This window comes from Leuciscus leuciscus, assembly GCF_965113295.1.
Source record: "Leuciscus leuciscus genome assembly, chromosome: 8".
Classification (NCBI taxonomy): domain Eukaryota; kingdom Metazoa; phylum Chordata; class Actinopteri; order Cypriniformes; family Leuciscidae; genus Leuciscus; species Leuciscus leuciscus.
In genome coordinates this window covers 44867433-44880657 of record NC_138732.1, presented here as the reverse complement: position 1 = coordinate 44880657, position 13225 = coordinate 44867433, and the positions used below count along the sequence as shown (strand labels likewise).

At 42.7% G+C, this 13225-nt stretch overlaps 1 protein-coding gene across 3 annotated transcripts in view; it reads left to right on the top strand.

Annotated features, from left to right (window-relative positions):
* Positions 1 to 5773, top strand: part of LOC309504511 (ethanolamine kinase 1-like) — a 44073-nt gene extending 38300 nt beyond the window's left edge. For 2 of the 3 annotated variants that reach the window (XM_082177665.1, XM_082177663.1), the window contains 2 exons: positions 832 to 905; positions 4277 to 5773. In XM_082177665.1, the coding sequence (XP_082033791.1) occupies positions 832 to 905; positions 4277 to 4424 (222 nt within the window). In that variant the 3' untranslated portion in view covers positions 4425 to 5773. The remainder of the gene's footprint in view (positions 1 to 831; positions 906 to 4276) is intronic. The other variant, XM_082177664.1, reaches the window with a different exon arrangement.
* The last annotated feature ends 7452 nt before the right edge of the window (positions 5774 to 13225 follow it).

Genomic DNA, 13225 nt, shown 5'->3' with positions numbered 1-13225 from the left:
CACACACACACACACTCACTCATTCTCTCTCTCTCTCTCTCTCTCTCACACACACACACACACACACACACACACACACACACACACTCTCTCTCTCACACACACACACACACTCACTCACTCACTCACTCATTCTCTCTCTCTCTCTCTCTCACACACACACGCGTTTTTTGTTTTTTTTTACGCAGGCCTACAGAGACGCGTTTTTTTGACCGCCTGCTTATGGGGCGGGCAGCTAGCGGATCGTTAGGAAAGGTTAGATGAATGTGATCATTTATATTTGGGCCTTTTTTGGGCCTGAAATCGCTGATAAAACCTTAATGGCTACTTTAGCTATTATTACATTAGCTAACTACCAACTAACCAAATAACATAAACAAATTGACAAGCACTTACTGGGCAGAATGGCTCTTAATGTTGCATGTCTTGCAAAGCGCTGTTCGTCTTTTGCCATCTTGTGAATAATTCTTGAAGCCGAAAGCGATGACCCTTGGTACCCCTCCGGCTGACATGTTGATGTGATATCTGATCTAAGTGGGCGTGGTGTGCCTGTTCTTTGCTGACATCAAACTTTGAGAGGAGAGCACACAAGTCTACCTGAACTGTTGCCGCAATTAACTCTCATGGTGTTTTTCTCTCTCTCTTTTCGTGACCAGAAGGATAGTTCCGCTTCATTTTGTCATCGATATTGTAAACATTGATTGACGCGCTTTGACACGAGGGGGAGGCGGGGCCTTGAGTAATTTGCGGGGCCCTACGCACCTTGCGTAGTGTGCGTATAGGGCTGATCGGCTCTGGATCTAATATAAGAATACTTCATTTTGTCTCCAGGTGGCTCATTTGTTCTGGTGTCTATGGGCTCTTCTGCAGGCAAAACATTCCACTATTGACTTTGACTTCAAGAGGTACATTACACACCTTTCCAAAATAACACACGGAAACTGGGGGAGAATAGAAAGAGCATCTGGGCTTTGTATTTGAAAGCTTATTATGGAGGGTTTTATGACCATTGTTTTGTTCTGATGTAGGGGCAGATACAAGCATGTTCCTTTATCACCAAGTGCTTGCAAAATGATGGACAACGATTCACATTTTGCGAGCCATTTCCTGTCAAATTAAGTAAATTATTAAATAGATAATTAAATAAACAAGTAAATGATATGTAATCACTTAATTATATATTTTAAAATATAGCCCTTTTTGATAGCCCATAGTAAATGTTCTGATTACTTTCGTGTGACTGAAGAAGCGGTAGAGGAACAAAATGCTTTCTCCGTGTCTTTGTGTGATTTGACTGTAACAATAACAAATTTGACAAAGTAGTCCTTAAATACAGTAGTCTAAATATACATATCCAAATTCTTATGTGTCCAGCAACTAGGAATACACAGCTATGATTATATCGGATACAGCGGGGCTAAAGGCACACCTTACGAAAATATTTGCTTTTCGCTCCTCCCAAAGTGTATGATTGCAGAAGAAATTTTTTTTTTGCCTTGAACATTGATGGAGCAACAGATTTTGTGTGAAAGTAAATCATACATTTTTTTTCATTTTGTTTAAAAAATCATATAAATGTATGAGGTGGCGAGGTCTTTTACCTCACAGACACAGTATTGATACAAATACTGAAGCTAAAATAATATGGTTTTAATATTGTCTAATTTAATACTTGTTCAAAATAATCACTTTAACAAAGTTTGTAGTATTTTCTGTTTATTTCACTTGTTCTCGGTGACTATATAGAAAGCACGCTGCAGGTCTTCAGGTGATCGTGACAACCAAATAATTAAGTCAGTTTAAGTCCATATCTGAAACAATAAATAATGCTTAAAAACAATGTTGGGAACAATTACACATCAGGAAAAACTGCCAAAAAAACGAAACAAAAACAAAAATACAGAAACAAAACTATTTTAAAAAGCAAATATTCTGAAAGCATTGAAGGAGATCCCATAATAATTTAATATAGATTTACAGTAGTAAAATTAAATATTTTATTATGATATGATTAATATCATATTTTTTAAATATGATGGTTTCAGTATAAATATGGTGATTATCTCTATAACTTAATATATGATATTTACCATCTGAATCTGACCATGTCATGTTAACGAATGGGAAAGTAAGTCAGGGCCGTTTCTAGCCATTTCGACGCTCTAGGTGAAATCCTTATTAACAAATACATACAAATATAATTTGAAAATGTAATCCTTAATAAATATATACAAATATAATTCTGAAATGTTTCCAAATTATATTTGTATATATTTGTTAATATGGATTGAAAAGAATACCAGTAATACCATTCTGTAGCAACTAGATGCCTATATAGCCCTTTATAAGATTATATACTATATATAAGTCTCTATATATGAGAATAAAGACTGATTCAGTGCAGTCCTTGTATGCAGGAGCGGGTTAAGGTCTACACAGGCCCCAGACTCAGGGGTTTCTAGAGACCCTCAACCCCCAAATTATATACAATATCCCAGAAATCGAGCGAGCGAAAGAGAGCCTGTTTCCACCTGATATAAAGATGCGATTTCGGTGATCCGATCACAAGTGGTCAGCCAAGACGCATTACCGTTACACCTGTTTCATATACGTCTTCTGTGACCACTTGCCTTCAGATTTTGTGGAGACACTCGGCTATTTCTTCGTCACACTCAACTACATCACTTTCTGCGCACGAATGCTACCGAATGAACAAACCAGTGTTAGCCGGCTTACGCGAATGAATATAATAGTGGCCTATAATATTTTTTTATTATTATTATTATTATTAGAAAGGCTATTGTGTCATCTCCTGGAAATGTGTTTTTGCAGGGTATGATGTCTGCACACGTACACCCAATACAAACACATGCGCATGACTCCTATGTTGTATCACTAATAATCATCATAAATATTAGTGATTAAATAAATATCACTAATAATTTTCAATAGAGGAAAACAGAAATAAGTTCTGGCCATATAAGGGGATTTTACAGTAGCCTACTAATATTTACCTCTAAATTATGAACCTTTTATCATCTGTAGTGCCAAGGTGTAACCACTAGGTGGCTGTATTCCTACATAAATCTATACACATGGCTGTGTACATTGCTTTCAGACAATAATTTAATTGTATTAGGTTTTACACTTGCATATAGCCAATATTTAACATTATTACTGACTGCTTTTGTCAAACTTGAGATAGTTTTTGTTTTTTGTTAATTTGTTAATTTGTCAAGTCAATTTGAAGTGTCCGTTTTAGCCTTATTATTACAGTCAAATCTGGACACAGAGAAAGCATTTTGTTACTCATGCTAGCTTATAATATGTATTAAAGGGTAACTTTTAATTTAACAATTTAACCTAGGCTCTTTTAGTTAATCTACTCCAGTCAAACTTTCGTGTAAAAGCATAATTAGAATGGAAACGCCACTTTTAAGTTTGACCGTATTTTCGTTTTCGGTCAAAATGCCATTTGAATGGGAGTGAATGGGGCACATCTATGATAGCATCAAAATCGCTATTTTTAAAACACTAAGAAGACTCGACACAACATGAAACTGTGCTGGAAGTATCACCAGGGGCTCTACACATGAACTCCAGCATTGACTGTATTGTTTGTGTACACAAAGTTTTCTAAAAAGAAAGGTTTTGTACGACTCACTTTATCAGTATAGTTAGTGTTTCCGGCCGCCGGCATTTTGTCAATCAAAAATAATTTCTTTTTAGTAAACTTTGTGTACACAATGCTCAAGTTCAGGGTGGCTATGACACAGTTTACACACACCCCTGCTAAAGTGCCAGACATGCGCTAATGGTGTGTTCCCAGACCCAACATCTTGATGTGGGTCTGGCTTGTCAGGTTACTTTAGCCCAGATGTACCGCTAACACAGCTAACGAGTGGTTCCACGATGGTATTACCGATGATAAATGGTGCATAGTTTAGTGGTAAATATTTAGTACCTTGAAATGCTCTTATAGAACCAGTATTTATTTGTTTTCTCTGGTCCACCCTGACTGGTTCTTGGTCCTCCCGATGTGACCCCGTTTAAAAAATCCAGCAGAGATTAAACTCTCAATTTTCCTTTTGTGCTAAAAGTAACAAAATTACAGTAACATAACAGACATATGTCAAGATTTAACTTTCTCTGTAGTGAAGTTGCTAGTAACATTATTAGTAATTCTCTCTGACTTGTGTTGTTCACAAAAGGTTTTTACTTCTAAGAAACAGCTTGTATTTATATGTACGTTTTTCCCTCTCTCAATCTTTCTAAGGTATGCCATGGCTCGATTCAACTACTACTTTGAGAAAAAGCAAGAGTTCTTTGGAATGAGACTTCCACAGTTGCTCCAGGAGCCTCGTGCTGGAATGAGACTCCCACAGTTCCTCCAGGAGCCTCATGCTGGTCATACAGACTTGTAGGACTGCGAGTTAACATACATTAGTTTGTCCTGTTACAATCTCCTTTTCTTTACCAATAGGGCCATTTGAGATTCCTAAAGTCACTGAGGTGCTGATAATGATCAAGGCCTATAGACCGATATGCTATCAAATCTAATCCAAATAACCCAATAGATCAGTGCTTCCCAAAACCAGTTCCTGGAGCTCCGTCCCAACATTTTGAATGTCTCTGACGCACTCATCTGAGGTCTTGGAGTCTCCACTAATGAGCCGATGACCTGAATAAGGTGTGTTTCATTAAGGAGACATACAACATGTGTATGTTGGGGGATCCAGAGACAGGATTGAGAACCACTGCTAGATATTAGTGGAAATTACCACGTGTCCCTTGTGCAAGTATTCACTGAAGAAAAGTCTACCAGTGAGTCAGCTGCATAGAATTGAGTGCATTTATTCAACAGAGAATTCATTTAAGATTAGAAAAAGTGAAATCTGGAGAAATGTAAAGAAAAAGGCTATAGAGATGGGTGGCTGGACTGTGCAGAGGACAAATTAAAAAATTTCGAAGGGAACAATTAATAGTTTCTGCTAATACAACTAATATATTGTAATATATACAACTAAATATTAAAAAGATTTCTTCTGTGCAGTTCATTAAGCTCCAGCATTTTGTAACATTATACAGAAATGTTGGCATTGTAAGACCTCAGGTACTTGGATCTCCTGAGATATGGACAACACAAACACATACTGCCATTGGTCTCCACAGCCCACAGAGCGAAAGCTCCTGTCCTTCCTTCTCCACTTCTTTCCTTTTACACATCCTTCTCTTCACATACTTCACTTTGAAAGATAATACAAAAATTATAATGTTCTATGTCAATACAAGTGAATTAACAGTCATGTTTGGTATCATATAAAATGTCTCAGTGCGAAGGGTACAATGGTCTCTTCTCCACAGAAGTAAACCAAAATGTAATAAGGGTTAAGAGTTCAGAGATACTTTGCTTACTGCGGTCATCCAAACTACCTCCGGTTCCTCAGCAAGGTGCGAACCCCCTGGGTCTATAACTCTAGTCAATGCAAATTCCTATCGTAAGTTCATGGCCCACATCGGGGGATGTTTTGTCCTGGTCTGAGTGATTAAAGAAACGCTTATAAAGGCTCAGGGTGATTCTGGAGTCTGATCAGCCCCTAATGATGAATATCCTCCGACACTCAGCATTATGTTTTTTTTCTAATGTCAGGTATGCGTCTTTTACTCTTTATCTCTGAGGATTGATGTTATTGTATTGATTATCTTTGAAATGATTATGTAATTGGCATGATACATTTACCTGACTATTAATAAATTGTTATATTTGGAATTATTCTGACTACTGAAATTATTAACTCTAGTAAATTACGTTAAGTTCATAACACCACAATTGTACGCTCAGGTTAGTAAACAGACTGAAATCCAGCTTGGGTGGAGCAGAGGAGCACACCGACTGAAGTTTCAGAGATCCGACGAACACATCGGCATTAGTCAATGTATACTGAGAACTGTAGAGGCTAATAATGTGTTTTCTGTTCAGAACAACAGAGTGGTATTAGACCAATCTAAATAGGGTGAGCCTCAAAAGCTCTGATTATTGTAATATTATTCTAACTAAGTGTATGTGGGAAATCATGGCATGATTAAACAAAGTTACCATTAGAAGTAGTTAAGTTGGTCAGCTTGGTTCTACGCTAATGGTCATGACTTCTGGTTAGATATAGTCTTACCTTAATTAATTGTGTTCAGATCTCTGGGGTCTAAATAATATATTCTAGAATGAGCAAGTAGAGTACACGGCTGTGGTGAACGGTTTGCATATTTAATTTATTACTAACTCTTAACACACGTGCAAATCGTGCTCCTCGTTCTTGTTTTTCTACTCTCTGTCCTATTCGTATTCCCATCTTACAGTTTTTCTGAATTGCTAAAACTCTAAATCCCATTCTCTGAACCAAATTCTCAATAAACTAAACCAATAAATCACTCTTTCTGTAAAACCTTAAACAAGTTCGGGTAGTTAAGACACCATTTGCAATCTCATGCGCTCTTTTTTTGCAAAACACTTAACACATTCTCATTCACTAAACCACATTTCATACTGTGATGCACTTATGTTGTAAAACACTAAACACAAATGGCAAAAGTTAATAGTGTCTAATGAATGATCTGTAGTGTTTATAATATTGACTCTCTGGGCCCTATTTTAACGATGAAACGCAAGTATCAAGCGCAAAACACAAGTAACTTTGTGGGCGGGTCTCGGGCGCTGTTGCTATTATACCGGCGGGATAAATGACTCTCCGACGCAAATCTAAAATGTGTTGGTCTGAAGTAGCTTTATTACTCATAGGTGTGGTTTGGGCGTAACGTGAAATAAACCAATCAGAGCGACATCTCACATTCCCTTTAAGAGCAGGCGCGCTTGTTCGATGGCGGCTTGCTATTATAACGGCGGATTTGCCAGACGCACGCCAGGAGCGGTTCACAGCCGAGGAGACCAACGTTCTCGTCAGGGCCGTAAAACACAGAGAAGTGACATTGGGGATGGAGAAACACACATAAATTAGCTTCGATTAAACAGGCATATATATATATATATATATATATACACTGCTCAAAAAAATAAAGGGAACACTTTTTAATCAGAGAATATCATCAAGTCAGTTAAACTCCTGGGATATTGATCTGGTCAGTTAAGTAACAGAGGGGGTTGGTAATCAGTTTCAGCTGCTTTAGTGTTAATGACATTAAAAGCAGGTCCACTAGATGGGCAACAGTGAGACAACCCCCAAAACAGGAATGGTTTTACAGGTGGAGGCCACTGAAATTTTTTTCCCTACTCATCTTTTCGGACTGTTTTTCACCAGTTTTGCATTTGGCTAGGGTCAGGGTCACTACTGGTAGCATGAGGCGATACCTGGACCCTACAGAGGTTGCGCAGGCAGTCCAGCTCCTTCAGGATGGCTCATCAATACGTGCCATTGCCAGAAGGATTGCTGTGTCTCCCAGCACAGTCTCAAGAGCATGGAGGAGATTCCAGGAAGACAGACAGCTACTCTAGGAGAGCTGGACAGGGCCGTAGAAGGTCCTTAACCCATCAGCAGGACCGGTATCTGCTCCTTTGTGCGAGGAGGAACATGATGAGCACTGCCAGAGCCCTACAAAATGACCTCCAGCAGGCCACTGGTGTGAATGTCTCTGACCAAACAATCAGAAACAGACTTCATGAGGGTGGCCTGAGGGCCCGACATCCTCTAGTGGGCCCCGTGCTCACTGCCCAGCACCAGGGAGCTCGATTGGCATTTCCCATTGAACACCAGAATTGGCAGGTCCGCCACTGGTGCCCTGTGGTTTTCACAAATGAGAGCAGGTTCACCCTGAGCACGTGACAGACAGGAAAGGGTCTGGAGAAGCCGTGGAGAATGTTATGCTGCCTGTAACATCGTTCAGCATGACCGGTTTGGTGGTGGGTCAGTGATGGTCTGGGGAGGCATATCCATGGAGGGATGCATAGACCTCTGCAGGCTAGACAATGGCACCCTGACTGCCATTAGGTATCGGGATGAAATCCTTGGATCCATTGTCAGACCCTATGCTGGTGCAGTGGGTCCTGGGTTCCTCCTGGTGCACAACAATGCCCGGCCTCATGTGGCGAGAGCATGCAGGCAGTTCCTGGAGGATGAAGGAATGATACCATTGAAGGGCCACCACACTCACCTGACCTACATCCAATAGAACACCTCTGGGACATTGTGTTTCGGTCCATCTGACATCACCTGGTTGCACCTCAGACTGTCCAGGAGCTCAGTGATGCGCTGGTCCAGATCTGGGAGGAAATACCCCAGGACACCATCCGTCGTCTCATTAGGAGTATGCCCCGACGTTGTCAGGCATGCATACAAGCACGTGGGGGCCATACAAACTACTGAGTACCATTTTGAGTTGCTGCAATGAAATTTCAGCAAAATTGACAAGCCTGCTACATCATTTTTTCACTTAGATTTCCGGGGTGTCTTTGAATTCAATCCTCTGTAGGTTGATCATTTTCATTTCCATCAAACGATGTGGCATCCTTTCGTTCATAACACATTACCCAGTCCATATTAGTATAGATATCCAGCATGACATTTTTCCCCATTGAGATCTGATGTGTTTTCAAAGTGTTCCTTTAATTTTTTTGAGCAGTGTATATATATATATATATACATATACAGTATATATATGGGTAAATATATATATGGGTATATATATATTTGGGTAAATGTGTAAGCTAGATTTATGGCTATTTTTAAACCACTGTAGTGAATGTGAAAGACATAATTCACCTTTGTTATTAAGTGTAGTTCTGTACACTGTTTTTCTGCATAACTGTTCAGGGATCGCGGTCCCTTTAAGATGTTGGGAAGGCGTGATGACGCGGGACGCTGATCAGCGCTATCCTTGAGTGGTTTTGTTTACCTTGAGAAATAAACGACACACGCATTCGTGTGCTCAAAGTGAGAAGTTGTCTCTTGCAAATTACTGCAATTTCCACACTGGTGACCCCGACATTAGTCTGCTGGACGTATCCAGAGACGCGACGCGATCATGACCGCGAACGCTGTCACCCTCAAACTCCCCGAATTCTGGGAATCGTCAGCATCTGCATGGTTCGCCCAGACTGAAGCGCAGTTCACGCTGCGTGAGATCACCGCGGATACGACTAAATATTACTACGTTGTGTCTGCTCTCGGAAATTCAACAGCATCCAGGGTGGTTAGCCTTCTTACAAATCCTCCCGAAAATGAGAAGTATAAAGCACTTAAAACCCACCTGTTGAAAACGTTTGAACTGTCGGACACTGAGAGAGCCAGCAGGCTTTTCTCACTTCAAGGACTGGGTGACAGCAAACCGTCCGAGCTCATGGACCGTATGCTGGATCTTTTGGGCGAACACAGACCTGACTTTCTTTTCATCCAGCTTTTCCTGCGTCAGCTGCCTTCCCAAGTGAGAACTGCATTAGCCAACACCACAATCACTGACTGTCGTAAACTAGCTGAAGAGGCTGATACATTTTTCCTGGCGAGTCAGGGACATTGTGCGGCCGCGTTTTCCCCCGCGCATATCTCTTCAGTGACACATGACGACTCCACACTCATTGCTGCGACTACTTCTCGTCGGCAGCAGTTTTCTGGCACCCAACAGCTCTCCGGATTGTGTTTCTATCATGCAAAGTTTGGAACCAAGGCCAACAAATGCCGTCCACCATGCAGTTTCAGTGTTTCGGGAAATGCCAGGGCCGGCGCTCAGTAGTGGCCATGAGTGTCGGCCGAGTAGGCAGGCTGCTTTTCATCCGCGATAGCATCTCCGGTCGCCGTTTTCTGTGCGACACGGGAGCACAAAGGAGCGTTCTGCCTGCATCCCGTTTGGACATGGTGACCGACAGCCACGGCCCCCCCTATGGAAGCTGCCAACGGTAGCCCCATCCGCACATATGGAACGAGGTATGTCGAACTGTGTTTCGGAGGACAGCAGTTCGGTTGGGACTTTGTTACTGCAAAGGTTGCTGTTCCCCTCCTCGGCGCAGATTTTTTGTGTGCACATGGACTGTTGGTAGATGTTAAGAACCGCCGTCTGATTGATGCTGTCACGTTTTATTCTTATACGTGCACACTCAGCGAGGCTGACCCCGTCCGACTGTCTAACATGCTCTCAGTTTCCGATGACTTCCAACATCTACTGGCCAGTTTCCCAGCCCTCACTCAGCCCACTTTCTCTGCATCTACTGTGAAGCATGGTGTGGAGCACCATCTTGCCACTGCTGGTCCACCCGTTTACGCCCGCGCTCGGCGCCTCGACCCGACCAAGCTCGCCGTTGCAAAGGCTGAGTTTGCAAACATGGAACGCCTGGGCATAGTACGCCGATCCGACAGCCCATGGGCATCACCCACGGGAGCTTGTCGACCCAGTTGCTGTCTTTGAGGCTGGCATGCAGGGAAGCCTTCATCGACCTATGAAAACGTTCACAGAGTCCGTTAGCCTGCGGGTGATATGCAGTTGTGCGGTGGAGTTTCACTCCGAGGCTCTGTGCGACAGCATCCCAAAGCTCAGTGTGGAAATTGCAGTAATTTGCAAGAGACAACTTCTCACTTTGAGCACACGAATGCATGTGTCGTTTATTTCTCAAGGTAAACAAAACCACTCAAGGATAGCGCTGATCAGCGTCCCGCGTCATCACACCTTCCCAACATCTTAAAGGGACCGCGATCCCTGAAGTTATGCAGAAAATAGTTATGCAGAAAAACAGTGTACAGAGCCACACCAAAGCCCCATTAGAATCATTCCCGGTTCCTGAGAGGCGTTTTGACCACGTAAACGTGGACCTGGTTGGTCCTCTGCCCTGCTCTCAAGGTTTCACATATTTGTTAACCATGGTTGACAGGACCACCCGTTGGCCTGAGGCTGTGCCACTGACATCCGTGACGTCTGTCGAGATGACACGGGCATTTATTGGCACCTGGATTGCCCGTTTTTTGTACCCCTTCAGACATTTCCTCTGACCGAGGTGCGCAATTCACGTCTGAGCTTTGGGATGCTGTCGCACAGAGCCTCGGAGTGAAACTCCACCGCACGACTGCATATCACCCGCAGGCTAACGGACTCTGTGAACGTTTTCATAGGTCGATGAAGGCTTCCCTGCGTGCCAGCCTCAAAGACAGCAACTGGGTCGACAAGCTCCCGTGGGTGATGCTGGGCATCAGGACTGCACCAAAGGAGGACCTTCAGTCCTCATCCGCGGAACTTGTTTACGGACAGCCGCTGCGAGTGCCAGGGGATTTTGTCCCTAACACCACCGTTCCCTGGTCTGCTTCTCTCCAGCGGTCTACTCTACTGGATAATGCGAGGCTTTTTGCACCCATCCCCACTTCCCGTCACGGCCTCCCTCAGTCGCACATCCCCGCAGGACTTCAAACAGCCGACTATGTCTTCATTCGCCACGATGCCCACAGGGGACCACTACGCCCGCCCTACGAGGGCCCATTCCGGGTTCTGGAGACAGGGGACAAACACTTTGTGGTGGACAGGGGTGGCAAACCGGAGCGACTCTCCATCGACCGCCTTAAACCGGCTCATTTGGACGTGGCCAGGCCCATTGACCTGGCCCAGCCCCCACGGCGCGGACGGCCTCCTGCTCTGCCCCCACCCTGTGCTCCTATCCCACTCAAGCCTCCCACACTCCATGCCCCTCACCCGTGTAAGGACTTTACACCGGCTGCATTGGGGTCTCCTCGACCTTCGGTACAGCGCAGTCGTTGTGGCCGGTTGATACGCCCACCTCCACATTGACTGTTTGGTTTTTCTGTTATGGTGAATTCTGGGGGGACGTGTGTAGTGAATGTGAAAGACATCATTCACCTTTGTTATTAAGTGTAGTTCTGTACACTGTTTTTCTGCATAACTGTTCAGGGATCGCGGTCCCTTTAAGATGTTGGGAAGGCGTGATGACGCGGGACGCTGATCAGCGCTATCCTTGAGTGGTTTTGTTTACCTTGAGAAATAAACGACACACGCATTCGTGTGCTCAAAGTGAGAAGTTGTCTCTTGCAAATTACTGCAATTTCCACACCACAATGATTTCCCTCGTGTGGAATATTTTTCCTTGTAATAATGTATGGTTTGCAAAAATGAGAACTGCTGCGTCTGTGTGTAGATCAGAGAAGCAAAGTGTGTGTGTGTTGTGCACACGCTACATTATGGCCAAGCATGCGCCCTTAAAATAACATCTGAACCACTGACTTTAGACGAGGTTTCTCCTGGTCAGTGGCGGAATTGTTTTCTGAAACTGCAAAATAGCACCAGGGAACGTTTGCGCCGGAACACGCCTCCTCTTTTCGCTGAACCGTCCCCGGGAGCGCAAGTTCATTCCCTAGTTTACTGACGTGCGTCTGTGGAGGGAAAAGTCAGCTGTGCGTCGGGTGCAGAATAGGAATGATACATGCGTCGCTGTACAAAGTCAATTGTGCTGGGTGCAAGATAGAGCCTCCTGTGTGTATGACCTGAAAGCGTTATTTGATTTTGATCACAGATAAAATGGTTTTAAGACAATTGTTTGATTTTGACAGAACAGTCAAATGTTTTCTGAATGTGGTTTGAAGATTTGGTTTTGTATTTAAAGTTTTGAGAAAGTGGGTGATGGTTTCAGAAAATCTGTCATACCTACTTCCCCCTTGTAGTCTCAGTAAGTATTGTACTGAATTACAGGACACCACATCTCCCACATTACGTAAAACAATTTCACTTAGTACCAATTAACTCAAAACTATTCTTGATTTCAATATGAACCAAAAAGCATAAGCTTCTGCCTTATTACAAATTAGTTCCTTTGCAGTAGTTAAGCATCTGTAATTACATCTGTTAACCCCCTGAGGTCGGCTGTATCGCCGGCGATACCAACTCGCTTTTTTTTTATCAGTGTAAAAGAAACTCATAAATACTCTGTTGACTTTGATTTTCCATAGGAGTTTCATACATCAATCGATTCTGTTAAATGTGTATTATTTTTGTGTATACTCACAATAAAAACAAAGTGTTGTGCTTTTTGCCAAATAAAGAAAAATAAACACGAAGCGAGTTCTGCCTTCTCTCTGCCAGTGAAGTCCATTCTGAAAAGCGTCCGAAAATGAACAATAACTCAGCGAATACTCAGTCAAACAGGCATACAGACACACACAGGCATGAAGCTTGAATTCTCTTCTTTTAAATGAAGTAATTTATATAAAAAACAAATATTCTCATCTTGTGA